Source organism: Oncorhynchus mykiss, chromosome 2 (assembly GCF_013265735.2).
Source record: "Oncorhynchus mykiss isolate Arlee chromosome 2, USDA_OmykA_1.1, whole genome shotgun sequence".
Taxonomy (NCBI): Eukaryota; Metazoa; Chordata; class Actinopteri; order Salmoniformes; family Salmonidae; genus Oncorhynchus; species Oncorhynchus mykiss.
In genome coordinates this window covers 11,826,308-11,843,849 of record NC_048566.1, presented here as the reverse complement: position 1 = coordinate 11,843,849, position 17,542 = coordinate 11,826,308, and the positions used below count along the sequence as shown (strand labels likewise).

Genomic DNA, 17,542 nt, shown 5'->3' with positions numbered 1-17,542 from the left:
ATTAACCCTGTAGCTAGCTCTCTCCATAGGAACACACAGTGTCCAGATTAACCCTGTAGCTAGCTCTCTCCATAGGAACACACAGTGTCCAGATTAACCCTGCAGCTAGCTCTCTCCATAGGAACACACAGTGTCCAGATTAACCCTGTAGCTCGCTCTCTCCATAGGAACACACAGTGTCCAGATTACCCCTGTAGCTAGCTCTCTCCATAGGAACACACAGTGTCCAGATTGCCCCTGTAGATAGCGCTCTCCATAGGAACACACAGTGCCCAGATTACCCCTGTAGCTAGCTCTCTCCATAGGAACACACAGTGTCCAGATTGACTCAGATTACCCCTGTAGCTGGCTCTCTCCATAGGAACACACAGTGTCCAGATTACCCCTGTAGCTAGCTCTCTCCATAGGAACACACAGTGTCCAGATTACCCCTGTAGCTAGCTCTCTCCATAGGAACACATAGTGTCCAGATTACCCCTGTAGCTAGCTCTCTCCATAGGAACACACAGTGTCCAGATTACCCCTGTAGCTAGCTCTCTCCATAGGAACACACAGTGTCCAGATTGACTCAGATTACCCCTGTAGCTAGCTCTCTCCATAGGAACACACAGTGTCCAGAATGACTCAGATTACACCTGTAGCTAGCTCTCTCCATAGGAACACACAGTGTCCAGATTACCCCTGTAGCTAGCTCTCTCCATAGGAACACACAGTGTCCAGATTACCTCTGTAGCTAGCTCTCTCCATAGGAACACACAGTGTCCAGATTACCCCTGTAGCTAGCTCTCTCCATAGGAACACACAGTGTCCAGATTACCCCTGTAGCTAGCTCTCTCCATAGGAACACACAGTGTCCAGATTGACTCAGATTACCCCTGTAGCTAGCTCTCTCCATAGGAACACACAGTGTCCAGAATGACTCAGATTACACCTGTAGCTAGCTCTCTCCATAGGAACACACAGTGTCCAGATCACCCCTGTAGCTAGCTCTCTCCATAGGAACACACAGTGTCCAGATTACCTCTGTAGCTAGCTCTCTCCATAGGAACACACAGTGTCCAGATTACCCCTGTAGCTAGCTCTCTCCATAGGAACACACAGTGTCCAGATTACCCCTGTAGCTAGCTCTCTCCATAGGAACACACAGTGTCCAGATTGACACAGATTACCCCTGTAGCTAGCTCTCTCCATAGGAACACACAGTGTCCAGAATGACTCAGATTACCCCTGTAGCTAGCTCTCTCCATAGGAACACACAGTGTCCAGATTACCCCTGTAGCTAGCTCTCTCCATAGGAACACACAGTGTCCAGATTACCTCTGTAGCTAGCTCTCTCCATAGGAACACACAGTGTCCAGATTACCCCTGTAGCTAGCTCTCTCCATAGGAACACACAGTGTCCAGATTACCCCTGTAGCTAGCGCTCTCCATAGGAACACACAGTGTCCAGATTGACTCAAATTACCCCTGTAGCTAGCTCTCTCCATACGAACACACAGTGTCCAGATTGACTCAGATTACCCCTGTAGCTAGCTCTCTCCATAGGAACACACAGTGTCCAGATTGACTCAGATTACCCCTGTAGCTAGCGCTCTCCATAGGAACACACAGTGTCCAGATTGACTCAGATTACCCCTGTAGCTAGCTCTCTCCATAGGAACACACAGTGTCCAGATTGACTCAGATTACCCCTGTAGTATTACAAACCACCTCATGTCAAGCTGTCATTTCACTGTGTGGCCCTGAGCATCAACCCTACTGTGAACCACGGGCTCTGTTCTCCTCTTCTCTCTCCCCTCTGACCGTGAACCACAGACTATGTTCTCCTCTTCTCTCTCTCCCCTCTGGCCATGAAACACAGTAACACACATTTTCCATTGTGAATCAATGCGTGGTCATGGTACAACGACTGGACACAAACACCACGGCTTTGACAGGGGAGAAGAGGAGAGAGAGAGGGGGGAGAGTTAGAGAGAAATATAGAGAGAGAGAGATGGGGGGAGAGAGAGGGGAGAGAGAGAGAGGGGGGAGCGAGAGAGAGAGGGGGGGGGGGAGCAACAGAGAGGGGAGAGAGAGAGAGCGCAAGGGAGAGCTGGTGTAACAGAGATGCTGTCATTGGTTTTGGCAGTGGTCTCAGCAGTTGATATTCTGACATCAGGCTGTTTACACTCTCTTCTCTTCCCTCTGGTTGAATCTGTTCGTACAAGCACCACAGGCATAGAGCTCTTTCTCTCTCTCTGTTACTCTCTCTCTCTCTCTGACTCTGTCTCTCTGACTCTCTCTCTCTCTCTGACTCTCTCTCTCTCTGTGATTCTCTCTCTTTCTCTCTGACTCTTTCTCTCTCTGACTCTCTCTTTCTCTCTGACTTTCTCTCTCTCTCTCTGACTCTCTCTGACTCTCTCTGTGACTATATCTCTCTCTCTGACTCTCTCTATCTCTCTCTGACTCTCTGTGACTATCTCTCTCTCTCTGACTCTCTATTTCTCTCGCTGACTCTCTCTCTATCTCTCTCTATCTCTCTCTCTGACTCTCTCTGACTCTTCCACCCATTAACAGCACAACCTCAGGGAGACCCAGGAGCATGTCCTGGTCTCCCAGGGTGACTTAGGGGCTGAGTGAGTCCTACCTGTTAGTTCTAGTCCTACCTGTTAGTCCTAGTCCTACCTGTTAGTCCTACCTGTTAGTCCTACCTGTTAGTCCTTGTCCTACCTGTTCCTCCCCACACTCTGAATGTGGGAGATAGTGACTGTGACTGAACCCTCCATGGTGACTGTGACAGAAGCCCTCCATGGTGACTGTGACAGAAGCCCTCCATGGTGACTGCGAATGTGACTGTGACTGAAACACTCCATGGTGACTGTGACAGAAGCCCTCCATGGTGACTGTGACAGAAGCCCTCCATGGTGACTGTGACAGAAGCCCTCCATGGTGATTGTGACTGAACCCTCCATGGTGACTGTGACTGAACCCTCCATGGTGACTGTGACTGAACCCTCCATGGTGACTGTGACTGAACCCTCCATGGTGACTGTGACTGTAGCCTACATGGTGACTGTGACTGAACCCTCCATGGTGACTGTGACTGAACCCTCCATGGTGACTGTGACTGTAGCCTACATGGTGACTGTGACTGAACCCTCCATGGTGACTGTGACTGAAGCCTCCATGGTGACTGTGACTGAACCCTCCATGGTGACTGTGAAGCCCTTCATGGTGAATGTGACTGAGCCATCCATAGTGACTGTGACTGAACCCTCCACAGCGGCTGTGACTGAAGCCCTCCATGGTGACTGTGACTGAAGCCTCCATGGTGACTGTGACTGAAGCCCTCCATGGTGACTGTGACAGAAGCCCTCCACAGTGACTGTGACTGAAGCCCTCCATGATAACTGTGACTGAAGCCCTCCATGGTGACTGTGAATGAACCCTCCATGATAACTGTGACTGAAACCCTCCATAGTGACTGTGACTGAAGCCCTCCATGGTGACTGAAGCCCTCCATGGTGACTGAAGCCCTCCATGGTGACTGTGACTGAAGCCCTCCATAGTGACTGTGACTGAAGCCCTCCATGGTGACTGAAGCCGTCCATGGTGACTGAAGCCCTCCATGGTGACTGTGACTGAAGCCCTCCATAGTGACTGTGACTGAAGCCCTCCATGGTGACTGAAGCCGTCCATGGTGACTGAAGCCCTCCACGGTAACTGTGACTGAAGCCCTCCATGGTGACTGAAGCCGTCCATGGTGACTGTGACTGAAGCCCTCCATAGTGACTGTGACTGAAGCCCTCCATGGTGACTGAAGCCCTCCATGGTGACTGAAGCCCTCCATAGTGACTGTGACTGAAGCCCTCCATAGTGACTGTGACTGAAGCCCTCCATGGTGACTGAAGCCCTCCATGGTGACTGAAGCCCTCCATAGTGACTGTGACTGAAACCCTCCACGGTGACTGTGAATGAACCCTCCACGGTAACTGTGACTGAAGCCCTCCTTTTTAACTGTGGGAACTGGGATTACACCCTGTCTGTGTTTCCCCCCCCTGCCTCAGATTAGTAACCTAAACTACCTCACGCCGCACACAGGAAAAGCACATATTTCCTTATTCATGATTGATCTGCGCTCGCCATAGATGGCCTCATGGGCAGTTACCACCGTGAGTTACCCAGTGTTTGTTTCTCTGTATTCTGTGGCTTTGAACAGTGTCCAACAAGAGAAAAACTTGACACAATGCGAAGAGATTAGTTTTGTACGGGTCAGATTTAGGAGCGAAGGGACATGTGCTTTTCCATTACACCAGTGTTGTCCTTCTGAGGAGTTTCAACCAGCCGTGTCGTGTAAACACTGAGACAGCACAGAGTTCATGGTCTGTTGAAGACTAAGTTACTCTGGTACAGAAACCCTCCTCACTGCTCTTCCCTGCTCCTCACTGTTCCTCCCTGCTCCTCACTGCTCCTCACTGCCCCTCACTGCCCCTCACTGTTCCTCACTGCTCCTCACTGCTCCTCACTACTCCTCACTGCTCCTCCCTGCTCCTCCCTGCTCCTCACTGCTCCTCACTGCTCCTCCCTGCTCCTCACTGCTCCTCACTGCTCCTCCCTGCCCCTCCCTGCTCCTCACTGCTCCTCACTGCTCCTCCCTGCCCCTCCCTGCTCCTCACTGCTCCTCACTGTTCCTCACTGCCCCTCCCTGCTCCTCCCTGCTCCTCACTGCCCCTCCCTGCTCCTCACTGCCCCTCCCTGTTCCTCACTGCCCCTCCCTGTTCCTCACAGCTCCTCACTGCTCCTCCCTGCTCCTCACTGTTCCTCCCTGCTCCTCACTGTTCCTCACTGCTCCTCCCTGCCCCTCCCTGCCCCTCCCTGCCCCTCCCTGCTCCTCCCTGCCCCTCCCTGCTCCTCCCTGCTCCTCCCTGCTCCTCCCTGCTCCTCACTGCTCCTCCCTGCTCCTCACTGTTCCTCCCTGCTCCTCCCTGCTCCTCACTGCTCCTCCCTGCTCCTCCCTGCTCCTCACTGCTCCTCCCTGCTCCTCCCTGCTCCTCCCTGCCCCTCACTGCTCCTCCCTGCTCCTCACTGCCCCTCCCTGCTCCTCACTGCTCCTCACTGCTCCTCCCTGCCCCTCACTGCTCCTCCCTGCTCCTCCCTGCTCCTCCCTGCTCCTCACTGCTCCTCCCTGCCCCTCACTGCTCCTCCCTGCCCCTCACTGCTCCTCCCTGCTCCTCCCTGTTCCTCCCTGCTCCTCAAGCTGTTGTTGTGTTGTATGTATTCATTTGATGCACAGTTCTAATGGTGCACCATCTCTCTTCTTCTCTCTCCTCCTCTTCCTCTCTCTCCTCTTCTACTCTCCTCCTCTTCTTCTCTCTCCTCCTCTTCCTCTCTCTAATCATCTTCTCTCCTCATCTTCCTCTCTCTCCTCTTCTTCTCTCTCCTCCTCTTCTTCTCCCCTCCTCTTCTTCTTCTCTCTCCTCCTCTACTTCTCTCCTCTTCCTCTCTCTAATCATCTTCTCTCCTCCGCTTCTTCTCTCCTCTTCCTCTCTCTCCTCTTCTTCTCTCCTCCTCTTCCTCTCTCTCCTCTTCTTCTCTCCTCCTCTTCCTCTCTCTCCTCTTCTCTCCTCCTCTTCCTCTATCTCCTCTTCTTCTCTCCTCTTATTCTCTCTCCTCCTCCGCTTCTTCTCTCCTCTTCCTCTCCTCTTCTTCTCTCTCTCCTCTTCTTCTCTCCTCCTCTTCCTCTCTCTCCTCTTCTCTCTCCTCCTCTTCTTCTCCCCTCCTCTTCTTCTTCTCTCTCCTCCTCTTCCTCTCTCTCCTCTTCTTCTCTCCTCCTCTTCTTCTCTCTCCTCTTCTTCTCTCCTCCTCTTCCTCTCTCTCCTCTTCTCTCCTCCTCTTCCTCTATCTCCTCTTCTTCTCTCCTCCTCTTCTCCCCTCCTCTTCTTCTTCTCTCTCCTCCTCCTCTTCTCTCCTCTTCCTCTCTCTAATCATCTTCTCTCCTCCTCTTCTTCTCTCCTCCTCTTCCTCTCTCTCCTCTTCTTCTCTCCTCCTCTTCCTCTCTCTCTCCTCTTCTCTCCTCCTCTTCCTCTATCTCCTCTTCTTCTCTCCTCCTCTTCTTCTCTCCTCCTCTTCTTCTTCTCTCTCCTCCTCTTCTTCTTCTCTCCTCCTCCAGTTGGATCTCCAGTCATGCTGTGTGTTCCTCCCCAACGACAGCCTCCCCTCTCCCAGCACCATTATCTGTGGAGACATCCCCGGTACTGTCCGTAGCTGGTACCACAACCAGGCCACCATGCCTGGGACTCTGGTAGTCTGCCTGCCCCATATCACTGTGCTGTCTGCTGGACACAAATACATGGAGCCCCTGCAAGACCTCCCCTTCATGGTGTCCAGGCCCATACTGGAGGAAGGTAGGTTATTACATGTTATTACACCTGTTATAACACCTGTTATAGCAGGACCTCCCCTTCATGGTGTCCAGGCCCAGACTGGAGGGAGGTGGTTATAACACCTGTTATAGCAGGACCTCTCCTTCATGGTGTCCAGGACCAGACTGGATGGAGGTTGTTATAACACCTGTTATAGCAGGACCTCTCCTTCATGGTGTCCAGGACCAGACTGGGGGGAGGGAGGTTGTTATAACACCTGTTATAGCAGGACTTCTCCTTCATGGTGTCCAGGCCCAGACTGGAGGGAGGTTGTATTCTGAATCGTATATGGGAGGTTGTTATAACACCTGTTATATGTTTTAAGTGAAAAGTCAGGGCTTGTCCAAATGCCAAAAGACACAGAACATTAAAATCAGAACCAAATGAGCCCTAGCTGTCCCAAATCAGAACCAAATGAGCCCTAGCTGTCCCAAATCAGAACCAAATGAGCCCTAGCTGTCCCAAATCAGAACCAAATGAGCCCTAGCTGTCCCAAATCAGAACCAAATGAGCCCTAGCTGTCCCAAATCAGAACCAAATGAGCCCTAGCTGTCACAAATCAGAACCAAATGAGCCCTAGCTGTCCCAAATCAGAACCAAATGAGCCCTAGCTGTCCCAAATCAGAACCAAATGAGCCCTAGCTGTCCCAAATCAGAACCAAATGAGCCCTAGCTGTCCCAAATCAGAACCAAATGAGCCCTAGCTGTCCCAAATCAGAACCAAATGAGCCCTAGCTGTCCCAAATCAGAACCAAATGAGCCCTAGCTGTCCCAAATCAGAACCAAATGAGCCCTAGCTGTCCCAAATCAGAACCAAATGAGCCCTAGCTGTCCTAAATCAGAACCAAATGAGCCCTAGCTGTCCCAAACCAGAACCAAATGAGCCCTAGCTGTACCAAATGAGCCCTAGCTGTCCCAAACCAAATGAGCCCTAGCTGTCCCAAATCAGAACCAAATGAGCCCTAGCTGTCCCAAATCAGAACCAAATGAGCCCTAGCTGTCCCAAATCAGAACCAAATGAGCCCTAGCTGTCCCAAATCAGAACCAAATGAGCCCTAGCTGTCCCAAATCAGAACCAAATGAGCCCTAGCTGTCCCAAATCAGAACCAAATGAGCCCTAGCTGTCCCAAATCAGAACCAAATGAGCCCTAGCTGTCCCAAATCAGAACCAAATGAGCCCTAGCTGTCCCAAATCAGAACCAAATGAGCCCTAGCTGTCCCAAATCAGAACCAAATGAGCCCTAGCTGTCCCAAATCAGAACCAAATGAGCCCTAGCTGTCCCAAATCAGAACCAAATGAGCCCTAGCTGTCCCAAATCAGAACCAAATGAGCCCTAGCTGTCCCAAATCAGAACCAAATGAGCCCTAGCTGTCCCAAATCAGAACCAAATGAGCCCTAGCTGTCCCAAATCAGAACCAAATGAGCCCTAGCTGTCCTAAATCAGAACCAAATGAGCCCTAGCTGTCCCAAATCAGAACCAAATGAGCCCTAGCTGTCCCAAATCAGAACCAAATGAGCCCTAGCTGTCCCAAATCAGATTCAAATGAGCCCTAGCTGTCCCAAACCAAATGAGCCCTAGCTGTCCCAAATCAGAACCAAATGAGCCCTAGCTGTCCCAAACCAAATGAGCCCTAGCTGTCCCAAACCAAATGAGCCCTAGCTGTCCCAAATCAGAACCAAATGAGCCCTAGCTGTCCCAAACCAAATGAGCCCTAGCTGTCCCAAATCAGAACCAAATGAGCCCTAGCTGTCCCAAATCAGAACCAAATGAGCCCTAGCTGTCCCAAATCAGAACCAAATGAGCCCTAGCTGTCCCAAATCAGAACCAAATGAGCCCTAGCTGTCACAAATCAGAACCAAATGAGCCCTAGCTGTCCCAAATCAGAACCAAATGAGCCCTAGCTGTCCCAAATCAGAACCAAATGAGCCCTAGCTGTCCCAAATCAGAACCAAATGAGCCCTAGCTGTCCCAAATCAGAACCAAATGAGCCCTAGCTGTCCCAAATCAGAACCAAATGAGCCCTAGCTGTCCCAAATCAGAACCAAATTAGCCCTAGCTGTCCCAAATCAGAACCAAATGAGCCCTAGCTGTCCCAAATCAGAACCAAATGAGCCCTAGCTGTCCCAAATCAGAACCAAATGAGCCCTAGCTGTCCCAAATCAGAACCAAATGAGCCCTAGCTGTCCCAAATCAGAACCAAATGAGCCCTAGCTGTCCCAAATCAGAACCAAATGAGCCCTAGCTGTCCCAAATCAGAACCAAATGAGCCCTAGCTGTCCCAAATCAGAACCAAATGAGCCCTAGCTGTCCCAAATCAGAACCAAATGAGCCCTAGCTGTCCCAAATCAGAACCAAATGAGCCCTAGCTGTGCCAAATCAGAACCAAATGAGCCCTAGCTGTCCCAAATCAGAACCAAATGAGCCCTAGCTGTCCCAAATCAGAACCAAATGAGCCCTAGCTGTCCCAATCAGAACCAAATGAGCCCTAGCTGTCCCAAATCAGAACCAAATGATCCCTAGCTGTCCCAAATCAGAACCACATGAGCCCTAGCTGTCCCAAATCAGAACCAAATGAGCCCTAGCTGTCCCAAATCAGAACCAAATGAGCCCTAGCTGTCCCAAATCAGAACCAAATGAGCCCTAGCTGTCCCAAATCAGAACCAAATGAGCCCTAGCTGTCCCAATCAGAACCAAATGAGCCCTAGCTGTCCCAAATCAGAACCAAATGAGCCCTAGCTGTCCCAAATCAGAACCAAATGAGCCCTAGCTGTCCCAAATCAGAACCAAATGAGCCCTAGCTGTCCCAATCAGAACCAAATGAGCCCTAGCTGTCCCAAATCAGAACCAAATGAGCCCTAGCTGTCCCAAATCAGAACCAAATGAGCCCTAGCTGTCCCAATCAGAACCAAATGAGCCCTAGTTGTCCCAAATCAGAACCAAATGAGCCCTAGTTGTCCCAAATCAGAACCAAATGAGCCCTAGTTGTCCCAAATCAGAACCAAATGAGCCCTAGCTGTCCCAATCAGAACCAAATGAGCCCTAGTTGTCCCAATCAGAACCAAATGAGCCCTAGTTGTCCCAATCAGAACCAAATGAGCCCTAGCTGTCCCATATCAGAACCAAATGAGCCCTAGCATGTTCCCCCTAAACGTCTGGAACATGGACATGAGGAAGAGGACATGTTGAACACTGTGGGATGCTTGTGGTTGTATTCCTCATTTACCTTGAGAAATGACAGATCACCGGTCTAAGAGGCGAGACTGTTAGTGTGTGTGTGTGTGTGTGTGTGTGTGTGGTGTGTGTGTGTGTGTGTGTGTGTGGTGTGTGTGTGTGTGTGTGTGTGTGTGTGTGTGTGTTAGATCGATATATAGTACCGCTGTCTCTACATGTGGTGAAGGTGAGGTTGACATAACCATGTCTATTCCTCCTCTAGAACATTCCGCCGTGCTCTCTGACAGAAAACGGGGGGGGGGGGGACCCTGTTTTTATTTTTTTTTAAACTCCCTCGCTGGCTAAATGACATCAGAGTTGGGCTCACACAGATTAACACAAAACCCCCTCAGAACAAACACTTACATCAGCGGTCTGTCAGTGTAACAGTTAAAAGGAACGACCCGTGGGTCTGGTAAATCATTCCCTGGCTTTGAAGGGCTCTTCATCTCTCATGGTTAATGCCCCGGATCAGAGCTAGCTGGGCTGCCTGGTAGAGATGTAGCGTGGCCGTTGCCTGGGGAAACGGGCTCTCTCCTTGTGTGTCTCTCTCTCTCTCTCTCTCTCTCTCTCAGGGAAACGGGCTCTCTCCTTGTGTGTGTCTCTCTCTCTCTCTCTCTCTCTCTCTCAGGGAAACGGGCTCTCTCCTTGTGTGTCTCTGTCTCAGGGAAACGGGCTCTCTCCTTGTGTGTCTCTCCTTGTGTGTCTCTGTCTCAGGGAAATGGGCTCTCTCCTTGTGTGTCTCTTTCTCAGGGAAACGGGCTCTCTCCTTGTGTCTCTCTGTCTCAGGGAAACGGGCTCTCTCCTTGTGTCTCTCTCTCTCAGGGAAACGGGCTCTCTCCTTGTGTGTCTCTCTCTCAGGGAAACGGGCTCTCTCCTTGTGTGTCTCTCTCTCAGGGAAAACGGGGTCTCTCCTTGTGTGTCTCTGTCTCAGGGAAACGGGCTCTCTCCTTGTGTGTCTCTCTCTCTCAGGGAAACGGGCTCTCTCCTTGTGTGTCTCTCTCTCTCAGGGAAACGGGCTCTCTCCTTGTGTGTCTCTCTCTCTCAGGGAAACGGGCTCTCTCCTTGTGTGTCTCTGTCTCAGGGAAACGGGCTCTCTCCTTGTGTGTCTCTTTCTCAGGGAAACGGGCCGTGTGTGTGTGTGTGTGTGTTTAGGTGTGTGTGTGTGTGTGTGTGTGTGTGTGTGTGTTTAGATGTTGGACTCTCCACGCCTCCTCCTCCCCTACCAGCCAACAGTAATATGTTAGACTCTGAGGACCGTGAAACCAGGGTGGTCACCCTTAAATCAGGAGATGCCTGTCTGTCTCTGCCAACTGGGACCAGGCCCACCTTACTGCCTGGCCTGGCTGGTTGCCTGCCTCTGTCTCTGCCAACTAGGACCAGGCCCACCTTACTGCCTGGCCTGGCTGCCTGTCTCTGCCAACTAGGACCAGGCCCACCTTACTGCCTGGCTTGGCTGCCTGTCTCTGTCTCTGCCAACTAGGACCAGGCCCACCTTACTCCCTGGCCTGGCTGCCTGTCTCTGTCTCTGCCAACTAGGACCAGGCCCACCTTACTGCCTGGCCTGGCTGCCTGTCTCTGCCAACTAGGACCAGGCCCACCTTACTGCCTGGCTTGGCTGCCTGTCTCTGTCTCTGCCAACTAGGACCAGGCCCACCTTACTCCCTGGCCTGGCTGCCTGTCTCTGTCTCTGCCAACTAGGACCAGGCCCACCTCACTGCCTGGCCTGGCTGCCTGTCTCTGTCTCTGCCAACTAGGACCAGGCCCACCTCACTGCCTAGCCTGGCTGCCTGTCTCTGTCTCTGCCAACTAGGACCAGGCCCACCTCACTGCCTGGCCTGGCTGCCTGTCTCTGTCTCTGCCAACTAGGACCAGGCCCACCTTACTGCCTGTCTCTGTCTCTGCCAACTGGGAGCAGGCCCACCTTACTGCCTGGCCTGGCTGACCCTAACCCCTCTATGGCTCCAGTAGTGATGATTCTATGCCAAATGTCCTCCCTGAAGCCTCATCCTAAGTGTCAGCACCTGCTTCCTGTCGTCCTTCCTGAAGCCTCATCCTAAGTGTCAGCACCGGCTTCCTGTTGTCCTCCCTGAAGCCTCATCCTAAGTGTCAGCACCGGCTTCCTGTCGTCCTCCCTGAAGCCTCATCCTAAGTGTCAGCACCTGCTTCCTGTCGTCCTTCCTGAAGCCTCATCCTAAGTGTCAGCACCTGCTTCCTGTCATCCTCCCTGAAGCCTCATCCTAAGTGTCAGCACCGGCTTCCTGTCGTCCTTCCTGAAGCCTCATCCTAAGTGTCAGCACCTGCTTCCTGTCGTCCTTCCTGAAGCCTCATCCTAAGTGTCAGCACCTGCTTCCTGTCGTCCTTCCTGAAGCCTCATCCTAAGTGTCAGCACCGGCTCCCTGTTGTCCTTCCTGTCTCCCTGTATTAACCCTGTCTCTCTCCCTTCCCCCCTGTCTCTCTCCCTTCCCCCCTGTCTCTCTCCCTTCCCCCTGTCTCTCTCCCTTCCCCCCTGTCTCTCTCCCTTCCCCCTGTCTCTCTCCCCCTTCCCCCTGTCTCTCTCCCCCTTCCCCCTGTCTCTCTCCCTTCCCCCCTGTCTCTCTCCCTTCCCCCCTGTCTCTCTCCCTCCCCCCCTGTCTCTCTCCCTTCCCCCCTGTCTCTCTCCCCCTTCCCCCCTGTCTCTCTCCCTTCCCCCCTGTCTCTCTCCCTTCCCCCTGTCTCTCTCCCTCCCCCCCTGTCTCTCTCCCTCCCCCCCTGTCTCTCTCCCCCTTCCCCCCTGTCTCTCTCCCTTCCCCCCTGTCTCTCTCCCTTCCCCCCTGTCTCTCTCCCCCTTCCCCCTGTCTCTCTCCCTTCCCCCCTGTCTCTCTCCCTTCCCCCCTGTCTCTCTCCCTTCCCCCCTGTCTCTCTCCCCCTTCCCCCCTGTCTCTCTCCACCTCCCCCCTGTCTCTACACCTCCCCCCTGTCTCTCTCCCTTCCCCCCTGTCTCTCTCCCTCCCCCCTGTCTCTCTCCCTCCCCCCTGTCTCTCTCCCTCCCCCCTGCCCTGTCCAGGTGATGCCTTCCCGTGGACCATAACCCTGAGCCAGTTCAGTGTGTACACCCTGTTGGGTCAGCAGCGGTCTCTGAGTCTCCTGGAGCCGATGGGCTGTACCTCCACCCTGGCCGTCACCTCCCACAAGCTGCAGGCCGCGGGCCCCGAAGGACGCCACGCCTTCATTGTCTGTCTGCACGTTGACCTGGAACCTCTGAACATCAAGGTCTCTAACCCCCAGGTTAGTAGATACATACACACACTCTGACCCCCGACCCCCAGGACCCCCAGGTTAGTAGATACATACACACACTCTAACCCCCAGGACCCCCAGGACCCCCAGGTTAGTAAATACATACACGCACTCTAACCCCCAGGTTAGTAGATACATACACACACTCTGACCCCCAGGACCCCCAGGTTAGTAGATACATACACACACTCTAACCCCCCAGGACCCCCAGGTTAGTAAATACATACACACACTCTGACCCCCAGGTTAGTAGATACATACACACACTCTGACCCCCAGGACCCCCAGGTTAGTAGATACATACACACACTAGTAGAGAAGCTTAGAGAACAGTGCATTTCAGTAGAGAAGTCTCCCCCTGTCTCTGTCTGTCTCTCTCTCTGTCTCCCCCTGTCTCTGTCTGTCTCTCTGTCTGTCTCTCCCTGTCTCTATCTCTGTCTGTCTGTCTCTCCCTGTCTCTGTCTGTCTCTCTGTCTGTCTCTCCCTGTCTCTATCTCTGTCTGTCTGTCTCTCCCTGTCTCTGTCTCTCTCTCTGTCTCTCTCTCTGTCTCTCTCTCTATCTCTCTCTGTCTCTGTCTCTCTCTCTCTGTCTGTCTCTCCCTGTCTCTGTCTCTCTCTCTGTCTGTCTCTCTATCTCTCTCTGTCTGTCTCTCCCTGTCTCTGTCTCTCTCTGTAAACTCTTCCTGACGTGTCTTAACTGTTGAATGTGTCTTCACATTCTGCCATAATGTCCTGGAATCAGGTGAGTGACCTCCTGTAGTGAGGTGACCTCCACTCAGGCCTCAGACAGGATCTAACCTCTCCACTGATTCAATATACTCCACTTCATTGTGTATTGCCTACCGTGCGTATCTGATGTGATATCCAACTCTCCTCTCCCTTCCCCTGACAGTCTGAAATGATCTGCTAATTTTCAACAGGAGTTTGTTTAAACTAATAACAATTAGGCCTCACCACAGCTCTTAGTGAAGTGTTGCCATGAATCAGAACCGAAGAGACCTCACACTGCTGAGACAGAGAGAGACACAGAGAGAGAGGGAGAGACAGAGAGAAAGAGAGAGAGAGAGAGAGAGAGACACAGAGAGAGAGAGAGAGAGAGAGAGAGAGAGAGAGAGAGAGAGAAGGCCGACTCTAATTAGACTAATGTTACGGCAGTGGATGTAGAGATGGAGATGGGCCTGAGAGAGAGACCAAGTCCCCAGCCGACACAGAGAGGGATGGAGGGAGGGGCGAGAGAGAGAGACCAAGTGCCCAGCCGACACAGAGAGGGATGGAGGGAGGGGCGAGAGAGAGAGACCAAGTGCCCAGCCGACACAGAGAGGGATGGAGGGAGGGGCGAGAGAGAGAGAGACAGGGGAGGGAGGGAGGGAGAGCGAGACCAAGTCCCCAGCCGACACAGAGAGGGATGGAGGGAGGGGCGAGAGAGAGAGAGACCAAGTGCCCAGCCGACACAGAGAGGGATGGAGGGAGGGGCGAGAGAGAGAGACCAAGTCCCCAGCCGACACAGAGAGGGATGGAGGGAGGGGCGAGAGAGAGAGAGACGGGGGCGGGAGGGAGGGAGAGAGAGACCAAGTGCCCAGCCGACACAGAGAGGGATGGAGGGAGGGGCGAGAGAGAGAGATGGGGGAGGGAGGGGGGGAGGGAGGGAGGGAGGGAGAGTGAGACCAAGTGCCCAGCCGACACAGAGAGGGATGGAGGGAGGGGCGAGAGAGAGAGACCAAGTCCCCAGCCGACACAGAGAGGGATGGAGGGAGGGGCGAGAGAGAGAGAGACGGGGGCGGGAGGGAGGGAGAGAGAGACCAAGTGCCCAGCCGACACAGAGAGGGATGGAGGGAGGGGGGAGAGAGAGAGATGGGGGAGGGAGGGAGAGAGAGGGTGGGAGAGGAAGAGAGCCATCATGCCACTAGTAGAGAGAGAGAGAGGGTTCACTGGGGAAATAGAGAGAGTGAGTCTATAAATACCAGAGAGAGTGAGTCTATAAATAACAGTCAAGAGAGTGATTGAAGTTAAGAGGGAGAGTGAGGGTGGGATGGGACGGGACGGGGGGCAGGGGGAGTGTAGAGAACAAGTGTTCAGCAGTTCCCGTCACAGAGCGTAGAGGAGGAGAGAGACCACCGGCTCTGTCGTGTGTTCCTGGCAGCAGCCTCACGTGCCATCAACCCCCAGAACACCCAAGGTGAACCCTCCAACCCTCCTCATGTCTCACTACCCATCTGAGGAGCTCCAGGGTTTGATCTCTGGGACTGTAGTAGAAAGGAAAGTCCCCCCCCCCCCCCCACCTCCCAGTCTCCCCCCCTCCTCTTGTTTGAGACACATGTTGTGGTGGTGCTGCCTGTTGAGTTATAGCTGCAGTGAACAGAACAGAGAGCAGCCATGTGGAGGGCTCTGGATTAAAGTGCTCTGTCTGAGAGGAGAGGAGAGGGAAGGGGAGGGGAGAGATGAGAGGAGAGGAGAGGAGAGGAGAGGAGGAGAGAGGAGGAGAGGAGAGGAGAGGAGGGGAGGGGAGAGGAGAGGAGAGGAGAGGAGAGGAGAGGAGAGGAGAGGAGAGGAGAGGAGAGGAGGGGAGGGGAGAGGAGAGGAGGGGAGAGGAGAGGAGGGGAGAGGAGAGGAGAGGAGAGGAGAAGAGAGGAGAGGAGAGGAGATCTACTATTCCCTTTATAGTGTTCTACTGTTCCCTTTATAGTGTTCTACTATTCCCTTTATAGTGTTCTACTATTCCCTTTATAGTGTTCTGCTATTCCCTTTATAGTGTTCTGCTATTCCCTTTATAGTGTTCTACTATAGTGTTCTACTATTCCCTTTATAGTGTTCTGCTATTCCCTTTATAGTGTTCTACTATTCCCTTTATAGTGTTCTGCTATTCCCTTTATAGTGTTCTACTGTTCCCTTTATAGTGTTCTACTATTCCCTTTATAGTGTTCTGCTATTCCCTTTATAGTGTTCTACTATTCCCTTTATAGTGTTCTGCTATTCCCTTTATAGTGTTCTACTATAGTGTTCTACTATTCCCTTTATAGTGTTCTGCTATTCCCTTTATAGTGTTCTACTATTCCCTTTATAGTGTTCTACTATTCCCTTTATAGTGTTCTACTATTCCCTTTATAGTGTTCTACTGTTCCCTTTATAGTGTTCTACTGTTCCCTTTATAGTGTTCTACTATTCCCTTTATAGTGTTCTGCTATTCCCTTTATAGTGTTCTACTATTCCCTTTATAGTGTTCTACTGTTCCCTTTATAGTGTTCTACTGTTCCCTTTATAGTGTTCTACTATTCCCTTTATAGTGTTCTACTATTCCCTTTATAGTGTTCTACTGTTCCCTTTATAGTGTTCTGCTATTCCCTTTATAGTGTTCTACTATTCCCTTTATAGTGTTCTACTGTTCCCTTTATAGTGTTCTGCTATTCCCTTTATAGTGTTCTGCTATTCCCTTTATAGTGTTCTACTATTCCCTTTATAGTGTTCTACTGTTCCCTTTATAGTGTTCTACTATTCCCTTTATAGTGTTCTACTATTCCCTTTATAGTGTTCTACTATTCCCTTTATAGTGTTCTGCTATTCCCTTTATAGTGTTCTACTATAGTGTTCTACTATTCCCTTTATAGTGTTCTGCTATTCCCTTTATAGTGTTCTACTATTCCCTTTATAGTGTTCTACTATTCCCTTTATAGTGTTCTACTGTTCCCTTTATAGTGTTCTACTATTCCCTTTATAGTGTTCTACTATTCCCTTTATAGTGTTCTACTATTCCCTTTATAGTGTTCTACTATTCCCTTTATAGTGTTCTACTATTCCCTTTATAGTGTTCTACTGTTCCCTTTATAGTGTTCTGCTATTCCCTTTATAGTGTTCTACTATTCCCTTTATAGTGTTCTACTGTTCCCTTTATAGTGTTCTGCTATTCCCTTTATAGTGTTCTGCTATTCCCTTTATAGTGTTCTACTATTCCCTTTATAGTGTTCTACTATTCCCTTTATAGTGTTCTACTGTTCCCTTTATAGTGTTCTACTATTCCCTTTATAGTGTTCTACTATTCCCTTTATAGTGTTCTACTATTCCCTTTATAGTGTTCTACTATTCCCTTTATAGTGTTCTGCTATTCCCTTTATAGTGTTCTGCTATTCCCTTTATAGTGTTCTACTATTCCCTTTATAGTGTTCTACTGTTCCCTTTATAGTGTTCTACTATTCCCTTTATAGTGTTCTGCTATTCCCTTTATAGTGTTCTACTATTCCCTTTATAGTGTTCTACTATTCCCTTTATAGTGTTCTACTATTCCCTTTATAGTGTTCTACTATTTCCTTTATAGTGTTCTGCTATTCCCTTTATAGTGTTCTACTATTCCCTTTATAGTGTTCTACTATTCCCTTTATAGTGTTCTACTATTCCCTTTATAGTGTTCTACTATTCCCTTTATAGTGTTCTGCTATTCCCTTTATAGTGTTCTGCTATTCCCTTTATAGTGTTCTGCTATTCCCTTTATAGTGTTCTACTATTCCCTTTATAGTGTTCTGCTATTCCCTTTATAGTGTTCTACTATTCCCTTTATAGTGTTCTACTATTCCCTTTATAGTGTTCTGCTATTCCCTTTATAGTGTTCTGCTATTCCCTTTATAGTGTTCTGCTATTCCCTTTATAGTGTTCTGCTATTCC

At 51.0% G+C, this 17,542-nt stretch overlaps 1 protein-coding gene across 6 annotated transcripts in view; it reads left to right on the top strand.

Moving 5' to 3' along the window:
• LOC110513475 (vacuolar protein sorting-associated protein 13B) overlaps positions 1-17,542 on the top strand; it is an 818,772-nt gene that overhangs the window by 446,861 nt on the left and 354,369 nt on the right. For all 6 annotated transcript variants that reach the window (XM_036938036.1, XM_036938048.1, XM_036938043.1 and 3 more), the window contains exons 23-24: positions 6,149-6,383; positions 12,660-12,880. In XM_036938036.1, coding sequence (XP_036793931.1) covers positions 6,149-6,383; positions 12,660-12,880 — 456 coding nt within the window. The remainder of the gene's footprint in view (positions 1-6,148; positions 6,384-12,659; positions 12,881-17,542) is intronic.